At 46.8% G+C, this 15,256-nt stretch overlaps 9 protein-coding genes across 9 annotated transcripts; all 9 read left to right on the top strand.

Annotated features, from left to right (window-relative positions):
• Positions 1-47: 47 nt before the first annotated feature.
• Positions 48-1,073, top strand: TbgDal_III1940 (kinesin, putative; the record flags this gene model as incomplete). The annotated part of the gene is made up of 1 exon (XM_011773847.1): positions 48-1,073. The coding sequence occupies one exon, from the start codon at positions 48-50 to the stop codon at positions 1,071-1,073; it is 1,026 nt and encodes a 341-aa protein (XP_011772149.1).
• Positions 1,074-1,772: 699 nt separating this feature from the next.
• Positions 1,773-3,509, top strand: TbgDal_III1930 (hypothetical protein, conserved; the record flags this gene model as incomplete). The annotated part of the gene is made up of 1 exon (XM_011773846.1): positions 1,773-3,509. The coding sequence occupies one exon, from the start codon at positions 1,773-1,775 to the stop codon at positions 3,507-3,509; it is 1,737 nt and encodes a 578-aa protein (XP_011772148.1).
• A 429-nt stretch (positions 3,510-3,938) lies between these two features.
• On the top strand, positions 3,939-4,592 carry TbgDal_III1920 (hypothetical protein, conserved; the record flags this gene model as incomplete). The annotated part of the gene is made up of 1 exon (XM_011773845.1): positions 3,939-4,592. The coding sequence occupies one exon, from the start codon at positions 3,939-3,941 to the stop codon at positions 4,590-4,592; it is 654 nt and encodes a 217-aa protein (XP_011772147.1).
• An 826-nt stretch (positions 4,593-5,418) lies between these two features.
• On the top strand, positions 5,419-6,864 carry TbgDal_III1910 (hypothetical protein, conserved; the record flags this gene model as incomplete). Its single annotated transcript, XM_011773844.1, has 1 exon — positions 5,419-6,864. The coding sequence occupies one exon, from the start codon at positions 5,419-5,421 to the stop codon at positions 6,862-6,864; it is 1,446 nt and encodes a 481-aa protein (XP_011772146.1).
• Positions 6,865-7,757: 893 nt separating this feature from the next.
• On the top strand, positions 7,758-8,648 carry TbgDal_III1900 (hypothetical protein, conserved; the record flags this gene model as incomplete). The annotated part of the gene is made up of 1 exon (XM_011773843.1): positions 7,758-8,648. One exon carries the CDS (start codon positions 7,758-7,760, stop codon positions 8,646-8,648), a length of 891 nt encoding a protein of 296 aa, XP_011772145.1.
• Positions 8,649-8,984: 336 nt separating this feature from the next.
• Positions 8,985-9,953, top strand: TbgDal_III1890 (hypothetical protein, conserved; the record flags this gene model as incomplete). Its single annotated transcript, XM_011773842.1, has 1 exon — positions 8,985-9,953. One exon carries the CDS (start codon positions 8,985-8,987, stop codon positions 9,951-9,953), a length of 969 nt encoding a protein of 322 aa, XP_011772144.1.
• A 567-nt stretch (positions 9,954-10,520) lies between these two features.
• TbgDal_III1880 (hypothetical protein, conserved) lies at positions 10,521-10,958 on the top strand (the record flags this gene model as incomplete). The annotated part of the gene is made up of 1 exon (XM_011773841.1): positions 10,521-10,958. The coding sequence occupies one exon, from the start codon at positions 10,521-10,523 to the stop codon at positions 10,956-10,958; it is 438 nt and encodes a 145-aa protein (XP_011772143.1).
• Positions 10,959-12,149: 1,191 nt separating this feature from the next.
• TbgDal_III1875 (hypothetical protein, unlikely) lies at positions 12,150-12,623 on the top strand (the record flags this gene model as incomplete). The annotated part of the gene is made up of 1 exon (XM_011773840.1): positions 12,150-12,623. A coding segment is annotated over one exon (474 nt), but the record flags the coding sequence as incomplete, so codon positions are not given.
• Positions 12,624-14,156: 1,533 nt separating this feature from the next.
• Positions 14,157-15,254, top strand: TbgDal_III1870 (hypothetical protein, conserved, (fragment); the record flags this gene model as incomplete). The annotated part of the gene is made up of 1 exon (XM_011773839.1): positions 14,157-15,254. A coding segment is annotated over one exon (1,098 nt), but the record flags the coding sequence as incomplete, so codon positions are not given.
• Between the last annotated feature and the right edge of the window lie 2 nt (positions 15,255-15,256).

The raw sequence follows: 15,256 nt of genomic DNA, 5'->3' as shown, positions 1-15,256 counted from the left end.
AAGGTCTCCAACATATCACTGATTCGCAAACCAGTGTACTGAAGGCGATGATAGAGGAGAAGGAGGAAGAGTTGGTCCGCTTTAAACAGGTGTACCACGAGGCCCTTCTGAAGTTTGACTCCCAGGTTGGCACACTCCAGTTGGTTGTGCAGGATGCAGTGCGTGACGCCCACAACACCGCAAAACGTGGTACGGAGGCGGTGTTTCAGCGGCTTGAGCAATGGAGACTCGACACGCTGATGGGACAGGTGGAGGAGGGTGACGATGAATGCCGTGACGAGGGATCTAAGGGCAACACAGAAGAGGGAAGTGAGGGGAGGAAGAGGGGAAGTACATTTGGTGTGTCCACACGGCAGTACGAGGATGACATGGCGCGTTGCGTTGTACGTATCAACGAGAACTTTGCTTCCCTCGGACAAAACATTGTGGCAATGACGCAGAAACATGTTGCCGCAGTTCATTCACTTCAGAAACGCCGTCGCGCTTCTTTAGAGGGTGTGCAGGAGCGACTCAAATCACAACTACAGGAGACCCTGTCAGCGTATGTGAGGGAACAGATGATTTTAGATGACGAGCTCGAGTGCGAACAGCGTCTATACGAAGATAGTATTTCAATGACTACAAAGTTACCGACACCCGCTGATGTGTTGCCATTTCGTCATGCTCTGCAAAATGCCTGTCGTGCGGCGGTTGAGAGCAGTAAGGACATTTTCACCGACCTTGAAATGAACGATGAGGTGGCTGGATCACTGCAACAAATAAATGAGGCACTGAGGGTGTCGGCTACTGGCGCTTCTTTGGGAGCCTTTTTACAGATTGGTAACATGCCCCCACTCCGCCCTTCCACCTCGTCACAGTCTTCCAATGCCGTTTGTGCAGCAGCCTCTGCCTCTGCCTCTGCCGCTCTGCGTAATGACACATCTACAACACTGCCAGACACCCAAACACGGCGGCTTTCAATGAAGGATAAGAATCAAAGCGTGGTTAGTAGCCGTGGGGGAGCAGTAAAACGACTCCGGAGTAGTAGCAATGTGTCGGACTCAAGACGGGCCTCAGCACCCAGTGAAAAATAGTTATTAGAAAAATTTCACCTGATTTCCTGTATTGGCATATTGTGCTTGTTTTCCTTCTTAGATGTGGGTTGCTTTGCCACAGAAACGTCCAGACGTAGCTGCATTAGACAAGCCTTTTCCTTTAAGATTTTGTATTTCATTTTTTTTTTCCTATTATCCTACGTGACGTGTAACTAGATCCGCTTGTGCGACATTTGTGCACCTACGTACTTATGTCCACATGTATGTTATTTTGTTTACATTGATGCAAGAGGCCTGTTAAGTGACAGGTCTGTTTACCTCTGCATTAAAGGCATAATGCTACAACGGATAAGTGGGATACATTACATAGTGGTGAAGGAAGATTCTCTACCACTAGGTGCCCCGCAGTGTCTGTTGTGTGTGCTTGTTCGCTCGGTATATCTTGCGGTTATATGCGTGCTAGCTGCGGGTGGTTTACACTTCGCATTTAGCCCAACTGCACATTCATGCGGAATACCTTGCCATTTTTTTGTTCTTGTAGTTGTATGCATACTCCCTATTTGACTTCACTATGCGAGTGGTGCGGGTGTTATGTGCGACCTCGCGGAGGGTACCGTATATGATTTATCGGGCCCATAACACCACATTTGAGTGTAAATTTCTTGTTGAGGCCTTCTTTGTTCCCCTCTTTACTCTTTACTCTTTACTCTTTGCGGTTGCTTATGTTTCTCTTTCTGGATGTTGAATCAGTTGCATTTTTACGCTCCCCATTTTTTTTTATTCCTTTTGGACTGCTCGCAGGCGTTGATGGATACCCTCGCATTCCGCGTGGTGCGGCCAATGAACGGGCTGACAGAGTTTGCCCTTCTCAAGCATTTTGGACGGCACTACGAGCACTTCACGCCCTTTAATTCCAAACTTATTCAACGATATGCCTTACTAAATTACGTAGACCATCGTACTATGCTTGAGCTGCTTACTCAAAAGGCCCGTCGGCCACTTGCACCCCAGTCATTTGGAGGGCTCCGTCAGACGCTGCAGGCTGTTCAACGTTTTCCGCTGGAACTTAATAATGAAAAGAAAAAATTTGAAACCGTGTTTCTAGCCTCCGTACTGGAAACCCCAATGCATTCCCTTTCCTCAGCTGAATACGGGGCGCTGTGGTCTCTGGCCACTCAGGTGACGGAGTGGAAAGATGTATTGGCGCTATCTGATACATTTCCCATGCAAAGCACACTTCAACACCAGAGCAGAAGCGAGTTCCGTGCGCTACTAGATCAAATGTTTACCACGCTCCCATCAACAATCTCCCCTTCCAACACCCCTGCCGTTGGTGAAACAACATCTGAAAAAGAATGGGAGCGGGAAATGTCGCGCCCCTTTCGGTTACTGACCGAGTTGATCGGGGGGGAGTGTGCCGTGGGACGAATTCTTGACGACATCGCACAGTCGGTTGCCAGCTGGTCGGATCGTGAGGCCGCAGTGCCAACGTTTGTAGGTGTTGTGCATACGCTTAATCGATGGCCGGATGGGCAAATACCAGATGAAAAGGCATGGGATCAATTAATACTTCGTGTGTCAACGCTGCAAACCTCGGACCTGAACCAGTTACTCCGACTGCTCACTAGGGTTCACAGCCCCATTGTACCCAGCTACGTTCGCGATTCCCTCAATGATGCTCTCTGTGCTGATTTGTGGCGTTGCTATTTGGAACAACCAAACGAGCCCGTGGCCGCATTCTTTGAGAGTGATGAGTTGCGCATGAAACGCTCCCCAGAGTATTCAGCGGTAGTGGAAAATGATGGTAGCGATTATAGTAATAACGGTGGTGATCATGTTGACGAAAGTGTTGCACCGGTAGCGGAACCTCCACTGCAACAATGGGAGATGCTGCGACGGCTACACGTTTGCACGCTGGAAAAACAGTTGACCAAAGAGGGTCCCGAGTTGGCCCTCCCTACATTAATTAATCTCTTCATTAGCAGTGCATTCCTTGAAGTTCACAGCGAACTACTTACAGCCATCCTATCGGCGTTGAAAGCCTCTTTGCCTTCGTCATCATCAGGGCAATCGCGTTACATGACACCGCTACTGGCAAGCAGTCTTGCCGTTGGTCTTTATCGCGTTGAAAAAATAATGGAACAGCCGGGGTCTGACTCATCAGTCGCTTCGCGCGTGAGGAAAGATGTGGGAGCGATTGAAAGGATTATTTTGCCGCTCCTTCAATATGAATCCCTTCGTGATTATGGTTGTGCGAGGTGCGTAATGAGGCTACTCTGCGATTGTAATCACTGGTGCGAGGAACGAGGACTGAAAGAGGGCTGCTTAAAGGTATTACATGACCATGCAATGGATGGATTCACCAAAGCCCACCTTGAGAAATTGCTGGGGCAAAGTAGTAGCGGACTACTGGAACTCCCAGAAGATGTTAGGGATGTCATATCTCACTGCATCGCGGATTTGCCTAGTCGGTAACTCAGGTGGGCATAACCGTGTACAACTTTATGTGAGTAGAGGCTCTGAGTACTGGAGGGAGAGATGCATCTGTGATTTGCGGTCGCCATGGTTTAAGGTACCGTCAAACTCTTCACAACTTTACACACCTAAACTAAGCCCCAGGCAGTTGATTAACTGACTTTCCACAGAGATGGTGAAAGGGTGCGTGGCTATCTGCGCAACGTGCGGTAGGTTTGGTTGCTAGTCCAAAACATTTTGAAAAAGTTCCATGTGCCTTTTGCCCTCTTCGAGATTACTCACACTGCAACCATTCTTGTTTTTTTTTTTAAATCCTTCTCGTACTTTGTCTATTCTAATCAAACTTTCACCCCTGTGATGTCGGACGCAAATTACAGGTAGAAGCGACATTGGTGAAATTGCGTCAGTGGTGCTCTACCGCTACACCATATGGATGAGAAGCCGCGGTTGATAGAGCACACGTCGGCATGCCGTGGTACAGCCGATGTACTCATTCTTTCCGGTTTCCCATGGTACGTCACAGAGGGGCAGGTACGGAAGTATCTGACGGAAATTCATCCGTCAAACATTGCCCCACTGACGGTTCGTCTTTACACCAACCCAGCTAATGGCAGCAGTAGAGGCATTTGCTTCGTCGAGTACTGTCCCAAACAATCTAATACCGGCGGTGCCTCACAAGGCATCAAAAATGAGTTTCCAGAGCGGAAACAAAAGGGAGAGGCAGAGGATATAGCGGCATTAATGAAACTCCGCATCGAAGCCACGGCATATGAAAGGCACTACATCAGAGTCCTCTTGTATCGCTTAACAAACAGGAACTGGGATAGAGGAGGGCGACTTCCAGATTTACCAACGGATCCACCACCTCTTGCCACCTCGCGAGGTGGTGTTCTTGAAGGTTATGGCGATGAGGGTTTTACCGTTCGATGCTCGGCTTTGTTAGGTCTAGCGAATACCGTTACTCCAAATGGTATAGCAAGTATGCAAACTTTGCGCAAACGATTTCGGGAGGAGGCGGCAGAGGCTGCTATGCCCAACAAGTCAGACGAAGGTTACCCAGGATCGTCTGCTGCTCGCCAATGACATGGTTGGGGTTCAGTGGCCTGCATGTTTCGCTTTGTTTTCTTCTTCGCGCTGTGGTGTGCACGGGTGCCCTGTGCAAGACACGACAGTATTAGTGCTTGTCCGTTCACATCTATATTTGTGGTTATCGGGTTGTCCCCGCCAGACATGTGCCCTCACTTAGCTGCTGTTTGGATGTACCAGCGCGTCAATTCGACAAGTTACAGGACATTACGCTGTGCATGGGTTGCGCCCAGTGCTGCGATCTGTAGTTGATGTTGGAGAAGCGACTGATGGAATATCCCCGGATGTTGTTCAGAAGTATGTTCCGCTTTATTTTGTTGAGGTTCGCCCGCTGCTATGTTTATCTTCTTTATTTTTCTCTGCCTTTTCGTTGTGTGCGAGTGTGTGTATGCCATTTTTGTTGGGGAACCCTGCATTCCGCCTTAGGTGTGGTGATGGGTGGTGCACTGCTGTAAACTACCTGATTGCAGAGAAACTGTGTTTCCTCAATGATCCGACGACCTATATGTTACGTGTAACTCATCGCCCGATTCTTCCAACCCGCCCAAGCTATTTGTGTTACTCCTTACAATTTTCCTTGTTGCTTACTCTTACTCCCACAGCCTGAAACCACTGACGCGTGTACTGTAAAAATTCACGTTTGCTGTTCCCCCCCAAACGGGTAACGGAATACAGGAGCTGCGTAACTCCCTAGTTACTTGCAACTAGTAGAAGTTAACAAGATATTCGAAAAAGAGAGAGCACACGAACAGTAGAATCCACCACATTTCTTTAAATATTAGAATATCACCTTGGTTGATTGTGTGTGTGACCTGCTGTCGAAATGGCTAGTGTTGGGCCTGTGAAAACGAAAACTGTAACACTAAAAGAGTTAACTCCCCCCATTCCCTCGCCCGAAAAGTCAGCGTGTAAGGGTGCAAAACCCGACTCGAATCACATGGCCCTGGTACCAGTGAAACCGTCCCAACCCGGATCAGGTAAGTTGATAACACGTACAAGGTTGCAGAGAGATTCACTTATTTCGCAGCAGCAGCGCGATGCACTTGTGGTGTCATCCTTTGGTATTGGAACAACCCGACACGGTCAGCCCGATAACACAACCTCCTCCATCAAAGATGGATTTTCCACCGCTGCCGGGGGCGTTAACTGCGCATCGGTTGTGGTGGCACAAAGTGAAAAGGACTCGGTCCGTTTTCATCTGTGCGTTGATGCATTAGCAGAGGGATGTGTAAACACATTTATTCATCTCTTTCACCTTTCACACAGGGATCCGGTGTGCGTTGATCAACTCGCACAGACCCTCTTCACAATTCCTGACGAAAAATTAGTGTGGGTGAAGAGTCAACTGGCCGCTGTGGAGGTGTTAAGGAGACAGAGTGAGTTTCGTGATGTATGCGAGCGTTGCCAATTGCTTGCGGATTATTTCGAAAGTGAGCGGGATTGTGACGAGGCCGCGTGGCATTATGACGTGGCGCTTCGCATTGCGATGGAATCGCTGGACCGCCCACTTGAGCAGGAGGTGCGTTTGTCGTTTGGTGCGTTCTTTGAGAGGCACAAGCAACTCAGGAAGGCAATTGCTTTATTCGAAGAGGTGTACCACCTTGCCATGGCACTAAATGACGTTGAGACGGCGGTAGAGGCCAATTATCGCCTGATACGTACTTACTTGAGTCTTAGTGCGGAGTTGAAGGATACAAATCCAAAGGAAGCTATCAGTTTCCTTGAGCGGGCGCTGGATATGTCGCAACGTGTTAAGAGTGCGAAGGATGAGGCCGACTCATTGCACGCACTTGGCAACATTTACGAAAGCATGGGTGACTTCCGGAGGGCACTAGAATACCAGAAACGGTTCTTTGAAGTTGCGAGGGCGGCGAACCTTGTTGAGCGTGAGAAGCGGGCCTCTTTGTGTGTTGCGAGCATGCAGGAGCGCATGAATATGACAGACGAAGCTGTACATTCCTTGCAATGCGCATTGGAACTCTCTGAGAAGGCAGCTGATATAGAGGGCGTTTACCGAGCAACGATGCAACTAGGTCAGGCGTACGACAGTAGCGGTGATCATGAAAAGGCTCTCATGAGTTATCGTGCTAACTTTAGGGCGGCTCGAAAGTTAAACAACAGCGACCTAACCGATCAGGCCCGCGTGGCTCTAGGCTTTGCACTCGGTGAACATTACCTCAAGCATGCGGGGGGAGGACGCGGATATGTGCCAATTGTATGTGATGATGTAAAGGCACAACTAGAGTGGATGAGTAATGGCATCTTGTAATTGGTGACGATCCGAAGGAGGATTTATCTGTTTATTCTCGGAAGGGTGAGGAGGTTTTTTTTTTTTGGAGGGGGGGGGGGAGACGAGGCATATGAATCAGGAGTGAAGGTTTGATGTCCTTTTTTTTTTCTCTTTTATTTATTTAAGAATTCCGTCTTGTCATTGTGTGTTCGCCTTTGTGTTCTGCGCTGGGTCTTCAGTTGAAGGATTTGACGGCGATATTTACCCCATGACGTATTCCCTTCATTTTACTCTTTAGATTTCAACCCGATTTCACTTTCCTTTCCTTTTTTTCCGTTTTGTCGCGTCATTGCATTGTGACTGATCTTTGGACATTCTTTTGGCGTATATATATATATATATATATATATATATATGTGTGTTTGTGGGGCATACAGAAAAAAAAATTGCATGTCTCTCTTTGTAAAACATCTGTTGCTGGATTTCAGTAGGGTGAGGCGGCAGAAATCCTTTTTTGTTTTTGTTGGCTTCTAGTGCGGTGTCTGAACAGTCAAAAATGAAAATAAAAGAAAAGAAGGAAAGGGATCAAATTGTTGCACCTTGATGTGCCATGCATGTATACTACCTTCCCTTCGTTTACGTGTGCCATGTAGTGGTGAGTTTTGACTACTTTTTTCTTATTTGGCAACATGCCATTATTACTGTGGAGCATGCCGGCACTATATTTACCCATTAGGTACCAACTTTACCTTTCTGTTAACCAACCACTCCTCCTCTTTGTTTTTTCCCCTTCATCTTTGAAGTAGCCGTGGGCGCTGGACTAAGGACGCGAGGGGACTGAGAAGGAGGGAGGGGAAAAAAAACTACTGATAGTTCAACCTTTGATCCCCGCGCCTTTTCCACTTCTGAATTTTAGAAATTTCGCCGTTTTGATGTCTACGGGTGCCGAGTTGCTTTCAAAGGCTCTGCAGCTGCAACACACTCGCTGCGAAACGTATAGACTGTGGGATGCAAAGTTTCACTGTGCATTGGGTGGCGCCTTAAGTGCCTCAGACTTTGAAACGGCAGTTAACAACAGCATTATAGCAGCCTTTCGGTGCGTCAGCTTGTCGTTTCGGGAACTGCAATGCTTGTGTAGAGATTCGACGGACGATGCTTGCCGGTTCCTTTGCGTGTGGATCGATGAACTTCAGGAGCTTGAGCAACGGCACTACAACATTTCTGTGCAGTTTGCGCAGCTTGTTGTTCAGCACTGCACTGCACTACCTCTTCATTCCACCACTTCACAGACAGATATGTGTCAAACCGCTGCTAATGAAGAGGCGGAAAATTCAGGCGTAGAAAACGGCTCAAAAGAGGTGCAGGGAACGGCTGATGTTAGCGAAAATGAGAAATCTACTGTGGCTAATGGTGAGAGGAATAACAGTAGCGAAGTGATCTGCGCCAGCCTCCATGACCGCCAGTTGTGCGAGTTACAACGTATAATTCCACTCCAAGCACAGAGCGTGCTTAATTACGTGACATGCAGGGACGACTTTTTCCCATCTTCGAGTGACGATGAATGTGAGGGCGATCAAACTGGCGGCGACGGATGTACAAGCAACGGCGCTGATAGCGAACCGGGAGATTTGCTTGTTCCATTTCATCACAAGTCTGGGGTTGTCGCTACATACTCACCTGGTGAGGTGAAGAAGCGGTGTGCCACATTTAACGCTGCGGTTATGCCGCTCTGGCGTTCTAAACTACGGTTACGACAGCAACTACAGGAGAAGATGGATGAGTTGCAGGAGGAGATTACTTCGGCTTCGTCTGTTTTTCCGTGACGTGAAGTTGTAAGTTTCCAATTTTGTGCTTCTCTTTGTTCAACTTCCCCCTTTGCGCACACACTCCAAATATGTTTGTTGCCCTCTCCACCGTTCAGAGCACCAAAAGGGTGCTTTTGCCACTGAACAATATATTATATGTGGTTTCATTTCAGGTGCTTGCATTTCTCATCGTTTTGCAGAAATATTTCGAGGGATACGAAGGGAAGGTGCAAAAGGAGAATCCGCGCGCCAGCAGTGTCCCCCACCTTGATCAATATATTTATATATATATAAAGAGGAAATAAGAGCGTCTAAAAGTGGAAGATACCGCTCTTTTTAAAAAATCTTCACGTTATGAGTGCCGAGGGACTGAGCCGCTTCTTTACCGAAAACCTGACAGAAGAGGGAAGGAGCGACCTCAATCAGTGGGAGGCAAAAACCCTTGAGTTCGCTCAGCGCGTCAACCGTGACGGTTGTGAAGGTGTGGCTTTCATTACGAGTGGTGGCACGGCAGTTCCACTGGAGGTACACGCCGTACGTTTTGTCACTAATTTCAGTTCTGGTGGGCGCGGGGCTGTGCTTGTAGAAGAGCTACTGGCTCGCGGTTGGGCATGCATTCTTCTTCGAAGCAAGAATTCTCAGCTCCCCTTCCGCCGTCTCATCGACAACATGACCACCGAGCAGTTTTTTGCAGAGTTGAATGCACCACAGAAGTCTTGCGACGTCAGTGCAGCCATAGAGGCTTACACCAAGTATAAAAGTCGTTTCCTTGAAATACCATATTACACAGTAGTAGAGTATTTGTATCTTTTCTCGTTACTCACAGGGACGCTTAGCCATAGGGCAGAATGTTTACGCCAAACACCGATGATGCTTTTGGCTGCTGCTGCTGTATCGGATTACTACATCCCAGAAAGCCGCCTATCGCACCATAAAATGAGTGGCGGAGATGGGCTAACTATTCAATTTAACAACGTACCCAAAATACTTGACCTCATTAGTGAGGAGTGGCATGGGTCGAGCCGTGCCGCCCCGCGATATCTCATCACATTCAAACTTGAAACTGAGGAAGAACAACTCAAAGCCAAGGCACTTAGGAATCTTGGACTTTACCGTTGCGACGCTGTTGTTGCCAACATGCTGCAAAATTATCGGGAACGGGTGCTGGTGTTTTGGAACGGAGAGGAGCAAAACCCAACACTCCTGCACCGGTCTCCAAACGGTTCCGTGGAATCTCTCATGATTGATCACGTGCTTCAACGCATTAAAAACCATGCGAAAGGGTGTGGGATGCAGTACAAACTTGAGGGGAGGAGAAGATGAGCTAACCGTACATGTGTATGTGTGTGTGTGATTGTATGTGCCGTAGTTTTGTTGGCTAGAGATAAAGGAGGCAAGATATCTGTGGACCCCATATTTTGGGGTGTGTTGTTTCGCAGAAAGTTGTTAACTTCTGCCACAATAACTCGACGTGAGTTGGTGATATCTTGCCGGAGGTCTCCGACACATCGAGCGGTGTCATGAGGTGCTATGATTGTTATCGGTAATGCTCACTTTCTCTTGTTTTTCATTACGTTTCGTTGGCGTGCTCACTTGGTTTTTGTTACCACTCAACGGAATTTCAAGCAAATGTTTTTGATGTTTCTTTAAGAAATGTGCTTTTTTTTTTCTTTTTCACATATTGAAATCATCACCTGGCATTGTTTCGCATTTGAAGGGTAGAATACACATTATTGTTATACCCTGCCAAGGCCCTTGAGGGTAGGGAGGGGACAGAAGGCAAGGGAAGTAATAGCATACAAGAAGGGAAAATTACCAAAATTATACCTCTGACACACTTCTCACATAAACATCGCGGAGCAAAGGAATATTGACTGTTGGACACGCACAATGGAAGGACCACCTCCCGTATGGTTTCGCCAGTGTTCCTTCACTTACGGAGCTGAACCATCGACGTTGCACATATCGCAGCAGTGCTTCTCCGATTATGTTTGGATCCTTGTAACGGAAGATGATACATGTGTGCCTGGTGTAGTGCTTCGCTTTGACCCGCATGATGCCGGCCCTTGTGTGGGTTGTGAGAGTCTTAGTAATTTACCTTCACTTCCGTGTGAGTATCTGTTAGGCGTACGGGATCATCCGCTGACGAATATACTTTCTAGTGCCATTGCACATGCCATTCAATCAGTAGGTGAGCAACGACCACTTCTATTGTGCGTCAGCGCAACGAAGACGGCGAAAAGGCTGCAGACGACGGAGGAGCGCATGTCATTTGTGCGGATGGTTAGAGAAAAGGTTGTAGCATTAGCTAAAGGAGAGACGTGTTGAGGAGGTGGAAGGGTTCTGCAATCGTGTTGCCATTTATTCCTGCTGGAGCCCAAGCCAGTGGAATGCAGCATTTGCTGGCGGATTCGGTGTGCAATAAACGACGAGTGGAGGTTTACACGCACTGGAACCACTGTTCATGTACTGAAGGGATTCCGCAGCCGCATGTACTTTGTACTGACGCGTAAGCCAATGATATACTGCCCCTAATTCGTTTATTTGTGCTTGCGGTCATTGTTTACTGAGGCGTGTGAAAAAAGATGGAACCAACTTTCCACCCATTCCGCTGCCGGGGCGGTTGCTGCTTTCGCAGTTTACGCGCTTGATAATATTCGGTTAAGTGTCTTTTTTTTTTTTTACACAGGAAGTTGGGTACGGCGCCAAGAAGGTGTCCTATACGGTGCCACACACGTATGAGGAAAAAATGAATGCTTCCTCCTCTTGCCTTTTGGCGCGGTGGTTGGCTCATATTATTACCTTGAAGGAAAAAGTTTTGGCAATCCGTTGACATTTTGAAACCCCCTATGCACTGGTGACAGATTGAAAGTGACTCAAGTGCATGGAATTAATTAATTTATTTATTTTTGGTCTAGCGTATTTGATGCCACCTTTTATCTTTCTGTTGTGTAGTGCCTCTGCAGTCTGTTTTCGGTAGACAACATCATGTGCAACTGCATGGAGCACCTCATTATGTGAAGTTGCTCGCATCATTGCCTAACACAAATCGAATGTGTTGCCTTTCTTTTTTTTTTTTATTTTGTTGTTGATGTTCCATATGCTTCCACTTGAGATGTAGCGCAGTAAACCAACATCAACAGGGACTGGGGAGCAGTTTTGAGTGCTGCAGAGAGAAGCACTATTCACATCTTTTGAGCTGTAATTAAATTCATTCGGTAATTTAACCTGTTGTTGCTTCCACAACCATTCACTTTTCACTTTCAATTTTTCACCCCATTTTCACTCTAAATCTTCTTCTTTCTCGTCACACACACAAACACACTTTCGGTGTCGTGTGGGTATTTACGCTAGGAGTATTTTATATATTATATATTATATTATTATTATTATTTTTTTTTTTTTTACCTGGATTAAACATCTTTTTTTTCTTTTTGTCTTGCAGGTAAAAAAAAAAAGTTTTGGGTAAACAGAGTGAGCAGCACAGGTGCCAAAAGGGTGCAGCAATAGTTTGAATAAGAGAAAAGTACCCTCATTGTGGTAAAACGAAATTGCGGGGATTTTTTTTTTCTTCGTTGGGGCGTAAAAATAGTAGGACAAATCATGGCTGCGTTGTTACCATTAGTTTTGTCTGCCTCGCTGGTTGTGGTTGCGGTTGTTCTTTCCATACTTGCATGTACTGTGGTGGCAGGTAGCAACGTCTTACCGCTGTTTTCATTACTTCTGTCGTTTATTACACCACTACCCTTTTTGTTTTTTTGGCGGTCGGAAAGTACGTTTGATGACGATGGCGAAATAAACGGATTTGTCGTCTTCCTTAGCGGTGCCCTAGCCGTTTCAGCACCTTCTCTCTCCATTGTGCTTTATCACACGGGTCACAGTTCACTCGGTGCATTTCTGTTATCATTGGGATCGCAAGTGACGCTGTTGGGGGCGGCAGCATTCCTCCAATCTGGTGAGCGTCAAGATGAAGAAGGTAATTATGATTTGTAGCGTATCGGTTGCGTATGCGTGACTATATATATATATATATAAGGGAACGGAAGGGAAGGGTTATTCAGCATCTGTAGTTCATCCATTTGAACAGAGAGAGAGGAAGAGAGGAAAAAAAGGACTGTGCATGTGCATGCTTTATTCATACAAACCTCTGTTTCGTTCTGTTCTTTTTTTTTTTTTACTGGGATGTGTATGTGCATGTGGGTGTGCGACGTTCGAGAGTGTATTATGAACGAAGAAGCGGGAATGGGTGGTGGTAGCCGCTAATTGGGAGGTTGAGGCGTAAAAGGGGAATGATTTGTCCCCCTCCCCTTATGACAGGCAGTGCATACGGGACCAAAACCATAGGAGAAGGGTGGGAGGCAAAATAAAAGAAAAAAATGTTTTTTTTTAAAAAAAAAAAGAAAGAAAAGGAGGGGAGTTTATGAGGGAATAGCACTGTGACTTTCCCTCTTCCCTCTTCTATTGCTTCTGTGTTGTGCTAACCGTATAATGGTAGCGAATTTTTGTGCACTGATATTTCTCTTTCTCTCTCTTTTATGCCCTTCGTTGTCGTACCATTTTTTTTTTTTCGACTCGCGTAGTTTACCCCTCCCCCCTTCTATTGCGTGTGAATTATGCTTCTTATCCGCTAAACGTACCTTTATCTTGTGACCGTTTCGAGGACAGTGCCACACCTGCACTCTTAACGGATACAATGAGTGGGTTTGTTTTCCAAAAATGGCTGCTGTACGTTTGGTGTACCTCTTTCTTCTCTGTCTCTACTTTTTTTCCCCCCCTCTCTTTCTTTCTTTCTTTTCTGTATTTGGTCTTTCCCTTTTTATTTCTCCAGATCATTGTGGTGTTTAATATTTCATATAATATGGGGGATTAACTGGTGTCTGGAGGAAAAGGGGGAGAGGCAAGAATTGTGTTTGCTCCTTCATTTGAGGGGTTGGGCGCTTTATGTTCAGGATTTTGACGGGAAGTGATATCGTGGTTGTGCAGTTTACACAAGGAAATGAATACATATACGTATATATAAGTATAAATATATGTATTTGTGTATATGTGTGTGCACACAGTTGCGTTTGATGTGGCTCAATGGACGTGTCGCAAGATGGTGTTGGGAATGAGCTCTTACGGCTTGCTTTGTTTGTTTTCTAACACTTGCGAGCACAGATACTGCTTGTTTGCAAGTTGTTAGTATGTGCTGCGTATTGCAACTTTATTTATTTATTTCTTCCAGCCACATGGGGAACACCTTGTTGTTGCGTACATCTTCTTGGCAAAGCATACATGCGATGATGGCGTGCGTGACTTTGATATGTATGGGCAATGCAATGAGTAACCAATTGAACTGTTTGATCTCTGTATGATGCCGTAGCCTCACGTGCGGTGCCACAACCCTCCCCCGAGCACAAGCACCTGCTTTCCCCTTCTCCCCTTTAAAAAAAAAACAAAAAACAAAAAACAAACACAATTTGTCTCACATTTGTCTCCCTTTTTACAAAATTAAAAAAAAAAACTTTATTAAGTACATTTAGCTGCATGGAGCGGACACGGATTAACTTCTCCCCTCTCCGAGTGTCCTCATCTCCTGCTCGTCGCATTCTTAGCGACATCGCCTTTTTTTCAGGTGGGCGAGGAGGTTCGGCGGTGTTCAGGCCGGTGCTGCTCATGGCGCAACGTAGCGCTGGTGTCAACCTTCTATCACCTTTGGCAAAATTAGGACAAAGTCGTGACTTAGCTGCGGACATTAAGGCAGGTCGCCATCGCAACAACAAAGAAGTTATCGCCTCTTTTGAGAAAATACAAACGTTCGATGAGATTCACTACCGAAAGTCCAACCGGCCATGGGAACTCGTGCCTCGCTATGCGAAAAAGCGTGTGAGTGATTTGTGCGGCCTGCTTTCAAGCGAGGACCGAATGGAGATCGAGCAGGCCATTGACAAAATGCAATCTCTGTGTGAGGTGGACATGTATGTTGTGCTTGTTCCCACAGTTGGTTATACCACGCCGAGAGCCTTTGCTAATTCCATACTGTTTGATTGGGGAATCGGAGAGCCGCGTGGAAATGGCTTGTTGCTGTTGATTGCGCAGAGCGAGGCAAGCGTCCAACTCGTGACTAGTCCTGCCATCGAGGAGTATTTTGCAGAGCACTTTCTCCAGGCAGCAGTCAAGGAAATATTTCAACCACTCGTACGAGAGGGAAAAGCCAGTTATGCCGTGGTACAGCTTGTGTATGCCATCGCCCGTCAAGCTCAGGAAATGCACACGCTGTGGAACAGGGGATTTCTGGCGTTGCCCACACGAAACAAAGTGCGGTTTGCTGCGAAAACCGCTGCATACGGCGTGACCTCAGTTCCGTACCTCCTAATCGGCATCATATTCTTCGGTCTCTGCTCAACGGTGCTTGTGAATCAAATCATCGACACCATGTGCCCAACTTGCTACGGCTCGATGCACCGTGTCAGGGACGACGCCACCCTTCAATCAATCATGACTCGTGGACAATACCTGGAGTTCAGCAACGGTTGCGCGCATTACCGTGTGTGGAAATGCCCACGCTGCACTGACAGCTCCCGCGTGACACTGACGTCACGTGACCTGCACCAAAGCACTANGTGTTTGCAATGCATGGACTGTAA

The sequence above is a fragment of the Trypanosoma brucei genome, chromosome 3 (assembly GCF_000210295.1).
Source record: "Trypanosoma brucei gambiense DAL972 chromosome 3, complete sequence".
Taxonomy (NCBI): domain Eukaryota; phylum Euglenozoa; class Kinetoplastea; order Trypanosomatida; family Trypanosomatidae; genus Trypanosoma; species Trypanosoma brucei.
The sequence above is the reverse complement of the archived record's forward strand: the minus strand, read 5'-3'. Positions and strand labels throughout refer to the sequence as shown.